General features: G+C 43.2%; 1 protein-coding gene and 1 long non-coding RNA gene across 6 annotated transcripts in view; one reads left to right on the forward strand and one right to left on the reverse strand.

Annotated features, from left to right (window-relative positions):
• The window catches only part of dgkh (diacylglycerol kinase, eta), a 601,101-nt gene that overhangs the window by 462,904 nt on the left and 119,897 nt on the right, over window positions 1-18,300 (forward strand). For all 5 annotated transcript variants that reach the window (XM_043694442.2, XM_043694440.2, XM_043694441.2 and 2 more), the window contains 4 exons: window positions 5,723-5,863; window positions 6,321-6,438; window positions 7,245-7,355; window positions 12,746-12,842. In XM_043694442.2, coding sequence (XP_043550377.1) covers window positions 5,723-5,863; window positions 6,321-6,438; window positions 7,245-7,355; window positions 12,746-12,842 — 467 coding nt within the window. The remainder of the gene's footprint in view (window positions 1-5,722; window positions 5,864-6,320; window positions 6,439-7,244; window positions 7,356-12,745; window positions 12,843-18,300) is intronic.
• The window catches only part of LOC148148685 (uncharacterized), a 213,158-nt gene that overhangs the window by 23,669 nt on the left and 171,189 nt on the right, over window positions 1-18,300 (reverse strand). The window lies entirely within an intron of this gene.

Below are 18,300 nucleotides of genomic sequence, written 5' to 3' on the forward strand. Positions count from 1 at the left end.
GGATGCTTTTTGGACAGTCAGTCCAAACTCCGGCTGAGTGGTCTTTTTCCACACTGAAGGGATTGTACGACTCCGTTAGTATCTCGCTGTCTTGCTGCAGTGTCTGCAGCCTCCATGTCTCATTGCTCTTCTGCCTTGAGATTAGTAGTTTCCCCTGATTGTCCTATGGGAGTCAGTAGTGACTTCAGTTTGATGGCCCTAAATTTTGAACTTATTCGCTTTTGAAAATACCTTCCAAATCTGAACTAAAAAATTCCCTTATATCATTCTCCACTTTATTTTTTCTGGAGTAAAAATGCGTAGCCATTTCAGCGTTTCTTGAAGCTTCAGACTTCTCTTTATTGTACCTTTCCTAGGGCCTACATCTCTATCGTGGACTCCTCTCCACTCTAACCTCTCCAAGTCTCCTTTCTAGGTCTAGAAGGTTCTCAAACTCCAAGTCTCTATGAACCTATACTAGCTCCCTGCTCTCGGACATTATCCATTTTCCTCAGTATGCCTTCTCCTACTCCTGTACAATTACCACTTCACAGGAAATTTGCTTTATTGGCCATATCTTAGAATCTGAGTTGTTGCCATGTGCTGACTTAGAGGCCCTCATTCAGGTTGTTACAACATATAATATGGAGACCAGAACTGGTCGTAGTATGTTATTGTGGTCTAACCACGTTGTTTTAGCAAGTTTAGCATAATTTTTTCTGCATTTCATTTCTATTCCTCCATAATTCAAGCTAAATTTGGTACAATCTTGGCTTGATATTCATGGCAAATAATCACTATTTCCCTACACCTTTTATTTTCCCTGCATGTGTTGTTTGGAGGCACTTGTCTGTGTGCCCTTTTGGGAATCTCCTGAGTGGCATAAAAATACCTTGAATGATTTTACTCTTGCATTAAAGTATAGCTTGGTCTAGCTGAGCAAGTTCAGGTTAAGTTTTGGAATTAAGGCACTGAGAAAGTGAGGACCGTAGATGCTGGAGTTCAGAGTCGAAAGGTTTGGCGCTGAAAAAGCACAGCAGGTCAGGCATCAACCGAGGAGCAGGAGAATCGACGTTTCAGGCATAAGCCCTTCATCACCTTATGCCCAAAACGTCGATTCTCCTGCTCCTTGGATGCTGCCTGACCTACTGTGCTTTTCCGGCACCACACTTTTCAACACTGCTTTACACAGCCAGCACAAGGTGATGGCCATGACCTAGTGGTATTATTGCTGGACTATTATTCCAGAAACTCAGCTAATGTCCCAGGGACGTGGGTTCAAATCCCATGGCAGATGGTGGAATTTGAATTCAGTAAAACAAAATCAGCGATTAACAATCAACTGATGACCATGCAGCCATTGTTGATTATCAAAAAAAAACTCAGCTAGTTCGGAAATGTGTCATCCTCACCTGGTCTGGCCTACATGTGATTCCAGACACACACAAATGTGGTTGACTCTCAACTGTCCTCTGTAATGGTCTAGCAAGTGTAACGATATGGAGGACGAACCCCTGTTAATTAGGGGCAGCAGGTTGGCTCAATGATTAGCACTGCTGCCTCACAACGCCAGGGAACCAGGTTTGATTCCAGCTTCGGGCGACTCTCTGTGGAGTTTGCACATTCTCCCCGTGTCTCCATGGGTTTCCTCCCACAGCCCAAAAATGTGCAGGTCAGGTGAATTGGCCATGCTAAAATGCTCATAGTTGTAGGTGCATTAGTCAGAGGGAAATGGGTCTGGGTGGGTTACTCTTCGGAGGGTCGGTGTGGACTTGTTGGGCCGAAGGGCCTGTTTCCACACTGTAGGGGATCTAATCTAAAAACAAACAACTAGAAAAGTTCACTTCGCCTCGTAATCTGTTAAAATGTAAGTGAGTGACAGAGAACTCCTAAATTCTACTATTTAAAGAAAAAAACCTTTTTTTTCTAACTCTAATCGTGAACATTAAACAAAAACTATTCACAAATTCAAGCCCCCCCTTTTCTTAACTACTTACTATCTGATCCTAACTCTAAAATAATATGCTGTTCCACTAATACACTTAGGAAACATTACATTAACTTAATCTCGAGACCACACAGTCTCTGTCGTCTTTGGTGTTTTCACTCTTCCAGCTGCTGATCTCTCTGGGTTGTCTTTCTTTTTTACTGCAGTGTGTTTCACACGAAAAGGAACCTTTGATAGAGAGTGTTTTCTAATTTCTTCGCTGGGCAATTGCTGTCCGGCCCTGATCAATGGCAGTTGATCTTCCTCTAATTTTCAAAATGCCGCGTTTCCTCCGGGTGCTCCGGTTTCCTCCCACAGTCCAAAGATGTGCAGGTCAGGTGAATTGGCCATGCTAAATTGCCCGTAGTGTTAGGTATAGGGGTAAATGTAGGGGTATGGGTGGGTTGCGCTTCGGCGGGTCGGTGTTGACTTGTTGGGCCGAAGGGCCTGTTTCCACACTGTAAGTAATCTAATCTAACCATATACCCCCCGTGACACATTAGTTTCTTATAATTTGATTGGTTTCCAGATGTAAAAACAATAAAATTCAAGTACCTTTGGCTTCTGGTATACTGGGCATAATTTAAACTAATTAGTTAAATTTAGGTATCCATTTAACAGCTAATTGCTACATTTTGGATGGGTATATGAATAGGAAGGGTTTGGAGGTATATGGGCCAGGTGCTGACAGGTGGGACTAGATTGGGTTGGGATATCTGGTCACATGGACTAGTTGGACCGAAGGGTCTGTTTCCGTGTTGTATATCTCTTTGACTCTATGACTCTATTTGGAACAGCCTGACCTTTAGCTGGCAACTGTGGCTGTACTTTAAATTCAGAAAAGCACTTTCTATCTTCAAGTGACCATACATGCTTTCAACTTCGTAACATAAGCCACTCAGTTATATCGATTGCCACAAAATTCCAACAAATCAAGGAACCACATGGATCACTTGGCATCAACCTAGGTACCGGAAAAGACAATTGCTGCAACAGCCCTGACAACCCTGCAAGGTCCTCCTGACTAACCTTTGGGGCTCGTGCCAAATAGGCAAGCAACAGCCATGACGTGATTGTATTCATGGAATCATACTTTACACACAATGTTACAGACAATGCCATCACCATTCCTGACCTGTACCACCGGTAGGACAGACCAGCAGAGGTGATGGCACAGTGAAATACAATCAGGAAGGAGTTGTCCCGGATGTCTTCAACATTGACTCTAGACCGCATGAAGTCTCATGGTTTCGGGTTAAACATAGGCAAGGAAACTTCCTGCAGATAACCACATACCATCCTCCCTCCGCAGATAAATCAGTACTCCACTATGTTGAACAACACTTTGAGGAATACTGAAAGGTACAAAATGCACTCTGGGTGGGAGACTTCAATATCCAGCACCAAGAGTGGCTTAGCAGCAGCGTTACTGATCGAGCTGGTTAGGTCCTAAAGGACAGTGCTAGACTGGATCTGCAGCAGGTGTAAGGGAACCAACAAGTGGGAAAAACATACTTGATCTCATCCCCATTAATCTGCCTGTTGCTGGTGCATCTGTCCATGACAGTATCAGTAAGAGTGACCACCTCAGTCCTTGTGGAGTGGAAGTTCTGCCTTCTCATTGACAATACCCTCCATATTAAATGTGACATAGTTCAAACAGATCCAGCAACGCAAGACTAGATATCTATGAAGTGCTCTGGGCCAGCAACAGCAGCAGAATTGCACTCCAACATAATTTGCAATCTTATGGCCTATCATATTCCCCATTCAACCATTACCATCCAGCCAGGGGATCAACCCTGGTTCAATGAAGAATGCAGAAGGGTTTGCCAGGAGCATCAAGCACATCAAAAAACAAGGTGTCAACTTGGTGAAGCTACCAAACAAGTTTACTTTTGTGCAAAATGGTACAAGCAGCACGTGATAGACCAACAAATTTAAGCTCTGCAGTTTGGCCACATCCAGTCGTGAATGGTGGTGGACAAGTATACAGTTCACTGGAGGAAGAGTCTCTTCAAATATCCCCATCCTCAATGATGGAAGAGCTCAGCACATCGGTGCAAAAGGGAAGGCTTAAGCATTGACAGCAATCTTCAGCCATAAGTGCCACATCTCGGCCTCCTCCAGTGGTCCCCAGCACGATAGATACCAGTTTTCAGCCAACTCTGGTCACTCTACATACTATGGGCCCTGATAGAATTCCAGCAGTAGTACTGAAGGTTTGTGCTCCAGAACTTGCCGCTCCCTTGACTAAACTGTTCCAGTATAGTTACAACACTGGCATCTCCCCTACAATGTGGGAAATTGCCCAGGTCTGTCCTGTATGCAAAAAAGGGAGAAATCCAACTGGCCAATTACTGCCCCATCAGTCTACTTTTGATGGAAGGTGTCATCAACAGTGGTATCAAGCAGCACCTGCTCACTGATACCTAAGTTTGGGTCCACCAGGACAACCTCACTCCTGACCTTGTTACAGTCTAGGTTCAAACATGGACAAAAGAGCTGAATTCCAGAGGGGAGTTGACAGTAACAGCCCTTGATGTAAAAAGCACATTTGATCGAGTGTGGCATCAAGGAGCCTTAGTAAAACTGGAATCAACGGGTATCGGAAGCTCACTCTGCTGGTTGAAGCCATACCTGGCACATATGAAGATGGTTGTAGTTGCTAGAGGTCAGTCATATCAGCTCTAGGACATCTCTGCAGGACTTCCTCAGGGTAGTGGCCTAGGCCCAACCATTTTCAGCTGCTTCACAATGACCTTCCCTCAGTCATAAGGTATGAAGTAGGGATGTTCATTGATGATTGCACAGTGTTCAGCACCATTCACAATCCTCAGATACTGAAGTAGCACATGTTTAATTGCAGCAAGATCTGGACAATTTCCAGGCTTGGGCTGACAAGTGGCCAGTAATGTTTGGGCCACGCAAATGCCAGGCAATGACCATCTCCAATTAGAGACAATCTAACCACCACCCTTTGGCATTCAGTGGTGTTGCCATTACTGAATCCCCCACAGTCAACATCCTGGGGGATTACCAGTGACCACAGAAACTCAACTGGACTTTCCATATAAATACAGCAGCTAGAAGGTCAGAGACTAGGAATACAGTGGCAGACTCTCCAAAGTCTGTCCACCATCTTCAAAGCTCAAGTCAGGAATGTGGTGGAATACTCGCCAGTTGCCTGGTTTGTAGCAGCTCCAACATCACTCAAGAAGCTTGACACCATCCAGGGCAAAGCAACCCATTTGATTGGTACTGCATCCACAAGCATCCACGTGCTCCATCACTGCCACTCAACAGTAGCAGTGTGTACCATCTTACTTTCCCCACTGCAGAAATACACCAAAAATTCTCAGACAGCGGCTTCCAAACCCACAACCACTTCCATCAAGAAGGATAAGAGCAGCAGAAACATGGAATAATCATCACATGCCAGTTCCCCACCAAGTCACTTACCATGCTGACTTGGAAACATATCAGCATTTCTTCACTGTCATTGGGTCAAAATCATGGAATTTCCTTCTTAACAATATTGTGGGTCAACCTACATTATAAGGACTACAGCGGTTAGTGTAAAGTGTAATAATAAAAGTGCAATAATAACTAATAAACAGAGTGTAATTTAATAGGTTGCTGATTATTGATTTATTTCATGTTGATTGAAAATCATTTGTTGCTTTTATTGTTTGGTAATATTCAGTAGCAACAGTTCATAATTCTAATAACCCAGTATTCTGTTGGTTGTTTCAGCTCTGCAATCTGCTCAAAGATCCCCTCCAGAGAGACGAATCCATCGCACTACCACTTCATTCACTGGTCCATTCACAACCTCACAATTGACTGCGAGCAAAGAAAATCTTCCAGTTCTGAACACCAGAATCATCTGCCCAGGTACTTAGCATTCTGACACAGTAGAGACATTCCAGAAGGTGGAAATAATACTGTTGTAAATTAATTACTCTGGTGGTACCAGAACAGCTTCAGTTTTCCTCCAATAAGTGGATAATTGAGTCAGTCCCATGGTACAGAAGTTGAGATTCAGTGTTTTATGACCTTCCGTCTGCATACGGGTTAAACCTTGGATATGGCTTCTTGTCACTGTTCACAGAATGGAGACAGTTGGGTGATTTGCCTGCAAGTCATATCCAGACACCTGGTGTAAATGTAAGCATGCCAACTTTTTTTACTTTAAAGAGCTGTATATGAGGATTGTTAACCTCTGTATCCTCTTCTTTGATCTGTGCTACCACGAGTCAAAGTTCTGTGTTTGAAAGCTTGCCTGATAAAATTTAGTTGTATAGATTCTTCCTCATTTACAACCTAAAGGAATGTTTTTGTATTACTGCAGGTTTGCGAGCTGGACTTGCTGCCTCCATTGCTGGAAGCTCAATCATCAGCAAAATGTTACTTGCAAACATTGATCCTTTTGGAGCAACGCCATTCATTGACCCTGACCCAGATTCACTGTAAGAAGCACGCTTCATTATGCTAACTGTTCCTCATTACTGCTTTTTCTACAGTTACAATTTGAATTATTGTTTTCAAAGTTGTCAGTTCTTTTTTGGAATAATATTGTGTTATGTACCAGGCCAGAACCCCTCAAGACATTTCAAGAAAGTAGCCCAGACCCTAAAATGCTAGTTGTTTTAAGCAGGTGTAATGTGGATATTCCAGGAGGGATGCTGCTGATCAAACCACTTAGTTTTAAACAAAACAGAACTTGTATACAAGATTACCGAATGAAATACAAGCAAAAGAATACAAGATATCTCAATCTATCCGAAAACCCGACAGAGTATACCACCTTAATGATGCTGTTCCACATACTTGTAAGAATCACCATAAACACCCCTTGGCACAGAAGGTAAAATCAAACACAGGGTCTTACGGAGAGATGTCAGAGAGAGAGTACCAACCTGGACCTGCTTCTTTGCGTCTAGCAGCTTCTTTCAACACTGCTGCAGAAAACCGAATCAAACCAGAGAAAACCTGAGCTGGCAGAACTGGCCACTCGTCTTTCCTTGTCCAAGCTTTTTTTTCAAAAACTTGAAAGCCTGTTGCCTGAGGTATTATCTGTTAGCGATAATCAAATTGGCTCTAAAACCCTTCAACTTAGACTTTTTGGAGTCTGCCTTTTACGACCTCTCTGAAAAAATCCAAGGACAACATAACCTTGTTAAAGGAGCAGCTTTGTCAAAGCTGTTACTGATGAATATGTTAGCGTATCGTGACAGTGCAATTTTTGCTTATTTATTTTACTTTCTATTTGCAGAGAAGGTTATACTGAAAAGTGTGTTATGAACAATTATTTTGGAATTGGATTAGATGCAAAAATCTCTTTGGAATTTAACAACAAACGTGAGGAGCATCCTGAGAAATGCAGGTATCTACATAGCTTTCAACTTTTTATTAATACTGGGATATTGAGTAAAGAACAATGGCTTGTAATGCAGGACACCACACTATATCACAGAGCTATATTAGAAAAGCACACAATTGTGGTCAGATACTGGCAACATGAAGATTGCTGGAAGATAGAGGAACTTAGTGAGCAAAGAAGGTTCTACTGAAGATCTTTGTTCTGAGTAAGCACATAAAGTGTCGCGATCTGTCCTCCCTCGGGGAAGTAGGGAGCTTGACAGAAGAAAAGGTGTAACAAGAAGGATATATACACATCATCCAGTTAGATCTCCACAGTAATGAAATAAATCTTCTCAAAACTCGCTAAGTAAGAAAACAGCTCTTGTAGAAGTCATTACTAGCATACTACGTGAGTGGGATAATGGTGAACTGTCCTTCCTCATTCTTATCAAGCTGCATACGTGTCATTGTCCCTAAACTGGCTCGGCTCATCTGCTAAAACTCTCACCCATGTCTTTGCAAGCTCAAGTTTTGAGTGTTCAAACATGCTTGTGGGTAGTCTCCCAACATCTACCCTCAGTAAACTTGTCATCATCATAAACTCTGCTGTCCATGACTTAATTTGCAACATGAATCATCTCTCTGTTCAAACTAACATACATTGGCTTTTAGTCAAGCAATGACTTGATTGTAAAATTTTGATCTTTGTTTTCAAATCTTTCCACAGTCCTGCTCCTCTCTGTCTCTAGTTTCATCCAAATACTGCTAATAGAGGTTGACCTTGACTTAATGTGCAGAGACCTCCTGATTGAAGGTTATCTCCCCTTATTTGCCAGTCAATCACAATAAACCTCCTGGATTTGCACTGAATAGCAAGGCAAGACGAAAGTAATATGAGCATGATAGCTCTGGCTGAAGGTAAAGCAAGACAATACAAAGAAGGGATGCCCTTAGCATCCAGGTAGGCTTAGACTATGACAGTGAGGGAAGAGCCCCGGGATGCAATCTAGTCTGGTCCACGAGCTGGCTGAGTCCCTGAATGCACAGAGTCCTACTGCAGTTTCAGATGCCAGCGTCCATGGATGTGGAGAGCATGTGGCTGGTGCTCATGGAGCACGCATGAGATGTTGGTTCCACGTGTTCAATTTGGAGCTCCTTCAAAGCAAGCAGGAAGCTCATGTAGCTGCTCAGATTTCCACACTGAGAAAGGCAAGCTTGGTAAAATAGGCAATTTAATTTTAATGAGTCAAAGGGCGGTTAACAGCCAGTAATCTCAAGCAATTCACAACTCACCGCTACCTAACAAGAAATCCACATATACGTAAGATGCAGCGAGTTGTTCCTGATATTGAGATAGGCTTCATCGAACTTGTCACACGATTCTGCTTTACAACTGATTATAGGCCCTGATAAGATTTCGTCCACCAATTATATTACAAGGTCTAGAAGAGGAAACACCCCAATGTAATGGTAATAATAGAAGAAAATAATTGTATTATGGCAGCAAGGTTGGGTAATGTAAGACAGTAGTACTGTTGGAAAAGAGAGAACCTGTATTTTTATAGCACTTTTCATGACTTCAGGGGCCCAAAGTGCTGTAAAATTAATGAAGTAATCATTGTCTCTGTTGTGGTGTAGGAGAACCGAGTACGAAATGCCAACTTAAGGGTTATAAATAGGAATAAGAGCCTTAGTGGCTAACGATATCTATGTGAGGACAGGAATTGATAGAAATAACAGATTGGAGTAATAATTTCAAGGAGAGTTTTTATCAAGTTTTGAAGAGTTGAAGAGTTCGACTATGTTTCATTTAAAAGGCATCTGGATGGTATATGAATAGGAGGGGTTTGGAGGGATATGGGTCAGGTGCTGGCCGGTGGGACTAGATTGGGTTGGGATATCAGGTCGGCATGGACGGGTTGGACCGAAGGGTCTGTTTCCATGCTGTACATCTCGATGACTCTATGACTCTATAATTTAAGAGATGGTGTCAAAGTGGTGTGTGTTGAATGGCATGCGTATCGAGAAATACACAGTAACTCAATCTTTTACTGAAGCTGAGAGCTTGGAGAATTTGTCACTGTTGACATGGATGGATCATGGCAGCTAAAGCCAAATGGAGCAATGGTTGGAAATCTGTTATCAAATGATGCAAGTTAAAATCAGAGAGGAAAGTGAGAAGAAATGATCAGTTCCTTGGTAAGAGAATGTTACAAAGGAACAGAAGAGGATCGAAATAAGTTGCAAAGGATGGCCAAAAGTATGGGCCAGGTTTGATCATGGCACAATGAAAGCATCACTAATAGTGAAATTGAGAAGAAGCAAAGAGAAGAAAGAGGAGCTGAGGGGGTTCAAACTGATCAGACTAGATTAACTGAAGAAAGATATAATATAAGAACTGATCTTGAGAGCTGTTTGGTATGAACCCCTGCATTGCCACTTGGCCTTACCTCAGATATAGCGGCTACATGGCAGGAGAGTGAAACTGCAGCAGGAACAAGGCAAGGAACAAATCATTTCTGAGATGATCCCAAAGGACCAGTGCTGGGACTTCAGTTGTCTATGTAAATGATTTGGATGAAGGGATCAGACGTGGGTTTGTCAAATTTGCTGCTGAGAAAAAGGTGGCTAGAAAAGTAAATTGTGAAGAGGCCATAAGAATAAAGCAAGAGCATATAGATAAATTAAGTGAATGTGCACAGATCTGACAAAGCAGGAAAATGTGAAACTGATCACGTTAGCAGGAAGAATGAAAAAGCATACTGTTGAAATGGTAGGAGGTTGCAGAGCTATGAGGTGTAGAGGGATCTGGATGTCCAAGTGCATGAATCACAAAAAGGTAGTGTGCAGGACAGCAGGTAATGAGGAAAGGTAAAAGAATGTTCTTTATTGCAAGGGGAATTAAGTAGAAAAGTAGGAACTCCTACTTCAGATATCCAGGACCATGATGAGACCACATCTGCAATACTATGTACAGTATTGGTCTCTTTATTGTAACTGCATTGGAGGCAGTTCAGAGATATTTTACTGATTAAAAATACAATTGAAGGGGTAAGTGATCTACTCCCATCCCTATCTGATATGTTCATATGCATGTTTGTTTTTACAATGACTTCTTGTACAAGTAGAGGGATATGACTTTGACATCTACTATAAAACTGGTACTGAAATGCTCACTTTAGATGAGTCGAGCAGATAGGCAAAAGCTGAACATGGCTGCACGCGTTCCAGTGAATTTTCAAGTCAACAGCATGGATTTTGAGGTGGAAGATGTGCTCAAAATTGATCTGTTTCATTTTGAATGGATATATGTAACCAGCTTCAAACTGCTAATGACCCAAGTGAAGGCACTGTGGAAGGTTATCTTCGAGGGGTGACCTGATAAAATAAAAGGTGCCAGATAATCTCAAATGCTTTCAGCCTATTGTTGATCTCAGTATCTAATGAAACATTGTCTTCAAAGGAAAACAAATATCTGTGGCTGAAGCTGTGTGCCAGCTTTGTTACCGAGGACATGTGGGTATAGAGTAGAGAAGGTGATTGACATGTGATACAAGCCTATTGGTCTGGGATTAACAGTGCCATATTTACATTAGTGAGGATTTGAGAGACACATCAGCCACAGCAACGTTGAAAACCTCCACATTCTGATGCAATTTTGTCAGTCCCTCAGAACAAAATCACCATCAATCTGTTTATCATGAATGGAGGCAACTCCCTTGCCACCAATTACTGCTGATTGCCAATTGTTAGGTAGGTACTGGATGCTTCAAGCAAGTCCTTGGCAGACACATTGTGCACCTGAAGATACCATTTCTGATAAAGGGGCACATTTGTTTTAGGGATATATGTCCCAAATGGGGCATGAACCACTTGATGTTCTTACCATCAATTGGTCTCACTAAGCAAATGACTATTATTCATCCTGAGTTTAAGAGGGAGAAGCTGGAATCAGATGTAGTGGTATTACAATTAAGTAAGGGTAGGAAAAGATATGAGGGAGGAGCTGGCCTGAGTTGGTCAGAAGGTGAGTCTAACGAGGATGGTGCAGCAGCAATTGTAGGTGTTTCTGGGGGTTAGTGGGCGGCACAGTGGTTAGCACTGCTGCTTCACAGCGCCTGAGACCCGGGTTCAATTCCCGCCTCAGGCAACTCTCTGTGTGGAGTTTGCACATTCTCCCCGTGTCTGCGTGGGTTTCCTCTAGGTGCTCCGGTTTCCTCCCACAATCCAAAAATGTGCAGATTAGGTGAATTGGCCATGCTAAATTGCCCGTAGTGTTAGGTGAAGGGGTAAATGTAGGAGAATGGATCTGGGTGGATTACGCTTTGGCAGGTCGGTGTGGACTTGTTGGGCCGAAGGGCCTGTTTCCACACTGTAATTAATCTAATCTAATTCAGGCAGTTTCCTGATGAAGGGCTCCTGCCCGAAATGTCAATTTTCCTGCTCCTTGGATGTTGCGTGACCTGCTGTGCTTTCCCAGTACCACTCTAATCTTGACAACAGAAATTCATCCCAAGGAAAACAAAACAGGCAAATGGAAGGTCAAGGCAAATGTGGTTGACAAAGGAAGTCTGAGATAGCATAAAGGCAAAAGAAAAAGCATACAATGTGGTGATGATCAGTTGGAAACCAAAGGATAAAGAAGCCTTTAAAAACCAGCAGAGAACAACTAAAAAAAAGCAAAAAAGGAATTCTCCTTTATTGCAGTATGATGGTAAGCTGCCCAGTAATATAAAAAAATTACGGGAATTGTTTTAGAAATGCACATGGTGAGAGAGAGGCAAGCGGAGATATTGGACTGTTGGAAAATGAGGATGGAGAAGTAGTAAAGTGGAGCAAAGAAATTGCAGAGGAACTGAGTAGGCTTTGGGAAGTCAGGATCTGATCTGCTCTTGTAGCCACAGTACTTACACATAACAGCTGAACTTTACACGAATTCGCTATAACATAATTGACAAATTGGGGACACTGTTTCTAAAGCACGAGCTTTTAACATGTGTTGGCTGCAGTGCAATTACAGCACCAACACTTTAAGTGCTTTTTCTAGAATGCGATTTTTCCATAATTCAGGGTTACACAAGAATGCAACCATTGCGTAATAGAAGAACTACCTGCATATTGCTAGTCTGTTTAAGTTTCTGGTCACTTTCTCCACAGTAGAGAAGAATGACAGATCCATCAGATCATTTACAAACCACAAATAAAGTCCTGTTTGTTCACTGGCCAGCAGACCTCAACAGAATCAGAATCCGTGCATTAAGATAGAAAAAAAAGTCTTTTTTAGTGTGAGATCAGTTGTCAGTCAGTGACAAAGGCACATTTTGTTTCATGTATGGCCATAAAATGAAGTATGAAATATTAGTGAAACACCCTTGTACCTGACTGAATAATCTCTTAATTTTCTTTGTTTAGAAGCCGAACGAAGAATATGATGTGGTATGGTGTGCTTGGTACCAAAGAGTTACTGCAGCGAACCTATAAGAACTTAGAACAAAAGGTGCAACTTGAGGTAATGCTTTGTATCTTCCACAGTTGGTAAACCAGTCAAACGACAAGAAGACACAATTAATGCAAATGACATATGCATATTAAAACATCATTAAATCCCTTTATTAATGGAACCATGTCTGGGTGCTGTTATTCAGGGAATATGATCTAAAGAGTTCTCTTAACAACTAACTGTGTTGGACTGTTCAAACCTCAGTATGACAATGTCTGTGGTTGGGTTCCTCCAATAGCAATTTGTTTGAAGTATAATGGTACTGTCACCTTTATTGTCCTTCATTTTCAGGTGCTTTCTCTATATCACAGGGGTTTAAGCATACCCCCCCACCCCAAGTTGGTATATTAATGGCGAGACATATTGCTCCTGTTTCTTTCAGAATTATGATGGACCCCTCTAGCTGGTTCTGAAATGGAATCTGACTGGCGTTAGATTTTTTTGCAGACATCAGGCCCAAAAACAAGTCCTGAAACCACGGCTGCTGCTTCATCGTGGGCGGCACGGTGGCACTGCTGCCTCACAGCGCCAGAGACCCAGGTTCAATTCCCGCCTCAGGCGACTGACTGTGTGGAGTTTGCACGTTCTCCCCGTGTCTGCGTGGGTTTCCTCCGCGTGCTCCGGTTTCCTCCCACAGTCCAAAAATGTGCAGGTCAGGTGAATTGGCCATGCTAAATTGCCCGTAGTGTTAGGTAAGGGGTAAATGTCGGGGTATGGGTGGGTTGCGGGTCGGTGTGGACTTGTTGGGCCGAAGGGCCTGTTTCCACACTGTAATGTAATAATGTAATGTAAAATCGTTTGTACAATCTTACAAGAGGCATTTTTAAAAAGTGTGTTCACAGGTGTTGGTGTCATTGACTGTTTCAGAAAATATTTTCCAACCCCAATTGCTCTTGAGAAAGGAGTGATATTCTTGAAACATTGGAGCGCATAAGTCTGATCTAGTGGCATCTGATCTCACAAAATGAATTCATAAATGATAACATCGCCTTGTAGTTCCATGTTAAGGAGGGGGTTCCAGGATTTTGACCCAACAACACTGAAGTAATAGTGGTATATTTCAAAGTCAGGGTGGTGAGTGACTTGGAAAGGAATTTGCTGGCAGTGGTGTCATCTACAAAGTAAAAAATATGTGCGATCTTCTTGGAGATCCTCTCCACTTTAAGCCGGCAGTTAGTGGTGTCGATGGTAGTCATGATTTGGAGGTGCCGGTGTTAGACTGGGGTGTATAAAGTCGATTTTTAGCTTTGTACACCTCAGTCCAACACCAGCATCTCCAAATCACATCTACTGCCCTTGTCTTTCTAGTTGGAAGAGGTCACAGTTTGCAAGGCACTGTTGAAAGAGCCTTGAGTGAATTGCTGCAGTGCATCTTGTAAGTTGTTCACACTGCTGCTTCTGGACATTAGTGGTGAAGGGAGGGAATGTTGGAAGTGTTGGATGGTGAAATAATTCCACAGAAGCTGGTATTCGTCACCACGTCATCCATTATTGACACTGATCGAGCTCCCTCAGAGCTAGCTCTCAGAATGGACAGGGCTCGCTGATTGGACCAGATTAACAGCCCCAAGCAGGAAACTAATATTCTATGAGGTCCACCTGGCTGACCTCATTACAATCACTACATCCCTCCCCCTTTGAGTCCAAGGACATAGGCCGGTTTGTTTTGTAACTCCCTTTCTTTTAGCACTGGCTCAGGTTCCTCCAACACTGCCTCTGGTATGGGTGGTGTTGCAATGCACAGTAGACCGCCTCTTGCACCCAGAGTGTTTCAGAAGAAATTCGTTCCCTTCTTCAGGTGGCAAAGGCATCGAGGCAGTCATGTCCATCTCAGATTCCGAAGTATCTTCAACACTTGATGGAGAGGGAGAACCCATGAGTTCTGAACAGTTGGAAAGGCTGTTCAGGGCTGTACACATTTTGTTCCTGCACCATATGCAAGTTCCTCATCTAACCACAATTGCAAGTATGCATGGCTTATGTCCAGCTTCATGAAGGATAGCCCACCCTACCTGCTTTGTAGATAAATCCTCGATGCAAAGGTTAGGTATTTATCTAACTGCAAGAAGCAGTTTACTGTTTCTTTAAAATCCCCACAAAGGCAAACTGACCGGTTGGACTTCACAATCAATACGATCAGTGCTACCCATTCCATAAACTGGACTGCTTTGATGATTCCTTCGCTATCCAGCTTTCTGATTTCTAACTCTACTTTTGCCTGTAAGGCAATTGGCAGGGGGGTCAATTGTGGAATTGCTTCCTGATTAACATGCAAGGTGGCCTTGGCCCCTTTGATAGTCCCGAGACATTCCTGAAAAGTGTCCGGGTATTTAATTAGGACTTCATTCAGGCCAATTTTCTAATCGAAAAATGTTGAGCCAACCGAGGTGAATCTTTCTCAACCATTTTACCTCATCAAGTTCAAGCCCATCACTCTCCATTAGAATATTTAACCAGATGTTTATTTTGACTGGTTCTTGATTTGGATATTGCTCAGCAATTTAATTGTTCCAACCAGATGTAGATAGACTTTCCAGGGTAGGCACTCTCCTGGTTCCCAGCCTATGAGTTCTCTTATTCAGTTTAGTTCTAGGGGACTCTTTTGCTGTCTTGAGTCCACATACTTGCAGCAACTACAATGATTTGCAGCCCAAATGCTGAACAAAATTTCAGTGATTGGCTGAGGTTTAGCCTTGTTTTGGGGTTTTGCTGTGGACTGACTTAGAGTCTCTCTGTTCAGGATAAGTCCTGAGTGAGGCCTTTGCCTTGACTCAAGTGGTGTTCCCCAAGCTCAGTTGGACTGGCGAGACTGTCCAATTCCATCGAATACCCTGCAACTCACACACCAGTTGCTGCATTTACCAATGATAAAGCCAGTTGTAGTGCCTGTTGAAGTCCAGTTGGGCTTCAAACATGAGGCACTTTTGCATGGTTACATCATTAATCTCAGACACCAAAATGGTCTCTCAGCATCTCATTAAGGGTTAAACCAAAGTCACATGCATCTGCTAGTCGCCTTTACCCCGTCAAAAATCTGGGTACGGATTATCCTGGTTCCCCAATTGCCGAGTAAAACTGACAGCGTCTCAAAATTGGAGGAGGCTTGGGGTTGAAATATTTCTTAACTGGTGGCTCAGTGGTTAGCACTACTGCCTCAAAGCGCCAGGGGCCCAGGTTCAATTCCCACCTCGGGCGACTGTGTGGAGTTTGCACATTCTCCCCGTGTCTGCTTGGGTTTCCTCCAGGTGCTCCAATCACCTCCCACAATCCAAAGATGTGCAGGTTAGGGTGGATTGGCCAAGCTAAATTGCCCATAGTGTTAGGTGCATTTGTCAGGTGGAATGGGTCTGGGTGGGTTACTCTTCGGAGGGTCGATGTGGATTTGTTGTTACCATACTGTAAGAAATCTGTCAACTCTTGAAATGATTCGGAGATGCCGGTGTTGGACTGGGGTGTACAAAGTTAAAAATCACACAACCCCAGGTTATAGTCCAACAGGTTTAATTGAAAGCACACTAGCTTTCGGAGCGACGCTCCTTCATCAGGTGATAATGATTGAGCCCTCCATTATCACCTGATGAAGGAGTGACGCTCCGAAAGCTAGTGTGCTTCCAATTAAACCTGTTAGACTATAACCTGGTGTTGTGTGATTTTTAACTTTTGAAATGTTTTAGTATCTGGTGCCTCAAGGAAAGTTAGGTTCCTAATAACTGATAAAAATGCTGGTCCACAAGCTTACAGCACATTGGTTAGGCCACTGTTGGAATTTTGCGTGCAATTCTGGTCTCCTTCCTATCGGAAAGATGATGTGAAACTTGAAAGGGTTCAGAAAAGGTTTACAAGGATGTTGCCAGGGTTGGAGGATTTGAGCTATTGGGAGAGGCTGAACAGGCTGAGGCTGTTTTCCCTGGAGCGTCAGAGGCTGAGGGGTGACCTTATAGAGGTTTATAAAATTATGAGGGGCATGGATAGAGTAAATAGACAAAGTCTTTTCCCTGGGGTGGGGGAGTCCAGAACTAGAGGGCATAGGTTTAGGGTGAGAGGGGAAAGATATATAAGAGACCTAAGGGGCAACCTTTTCACACAGAGGGTGGTACAAGTATGGAATGAGCTGCCAGAGGAAGTAGTGGAGGCTGGTACAATTGCAACATTTAAGAGGCCTTTGGATGGGTATATGAATAGGAAGAGTTTGGAGGGATATGGGACGGGTGCTGGCAGGTGGGACTAGATTGAGTTGGAATGTCTGGTCGGCATGGACGGGTTGGACCGAAGGGTCTGTTTCCATGCTGTACATCTCTAACTCTATGACTCTATTTGCTCAGTGTCATTTGCGTGGAAAAAGCATCGCATTCTTTCTACACACGAGGCCCAGTCTTCGACGGCAGGATTGAACAAGTCAAGCTTCCCAAATAATGGCATGATGTCAGAAATGCTTACCCCAACTCAAAGACAACTCTCATAGAGCTGGACTGCATGAAAACCGACCCTTCCAACTCATCCATGCTGACAATATATCCTAAATAATTCTAGTCCCATGTGCCAGCATTTGGCACTTATTCCTCTAAACACTTCCTATTCATATGCCCATTCAGATGCCTTTTAAGTGTCGTAATTGTACCAGCCTCCACCATTTCTTCTGGCAACTCATTCCAAACACGCATCACCCTCTGCATGAAATCATTGCCCCTCACATCGATTTTAAATCTTCCCACACTCACTTTAAATGTATACCCTCTAGTTTTGGACTCCCTCATTCCAGGGAAAAGTTTACCCTATCCGTGCCCCTCATGATTTTATAAACTTCTATAAGATCACCCCTCAGCCTACAGTGCTCCGGGAAAACAGCCCCAGTCTATTCAGCCTCTCCCTACAGCTCAACCTCTCCAACACTGGCAGCATCCTTGTAAATCTTTTCTGAACTCTTTCAAGTTTCATGACGTCCTTCCTATAGCAGGGAGACCAGAATTGCACACAGTGTTCCAAAACCCGGGTTCAATTCCTGCCTCAGGCGACTGACTGTGTGGAGTTTGCATGTTCTCCCCGTGTCTGCATGGGTTTCCTCCGGGTGCACTGGTCCCCTCCCATAGTCCAAAGATGTGCAGGTCAGGTGAATTGGCCATACTAAATTGCCCATAGTGTTAGGTAAGGGGTAAATGTAGGGGTATGGGTGGGTTGCGCTTTAGCGGGTCGGTGTGGACTTGTTGGGCTGAAGGGCCTGTTTCCACACTGTAATGTAATCTAATCTAATCTAAAAAATTAAAAAAGTGGCCTAAGCAATGTCCTATATAGCTGCAACATGACTCTTAACTTCTACATTCAACATATTGACCAATAAAGGCAAGCATACTTCATTATCTTGTCTTCCTGAGACTCTACTTTCAAGGAAGTATGAACCTGCACTTGAAGGTCTCTGTTCAGCTGTACTCCCCAAGACTTTCCCGTTTAGTGTACATGTCTTGCCCTGTTT

This window comes from Chiloscyllium plagiosum, unplaced genomic scaffold (assembly GCF_037043375.1).
Source record: "Chiloscyllium plagiosum isolate Xiang-an unplaced genomic scaffold, Cpla_swu_hap1 HiC_scaffold_12, whole genome shotgun sequence".
Classification (NCBI taxonomy): Eukaryota; Metazoa; Chordata; class Chondrichthyes; order Orectolobiformes; family Hemiscylliidae; genus Chiloscyllium; species Chiloscyllium plagiosum.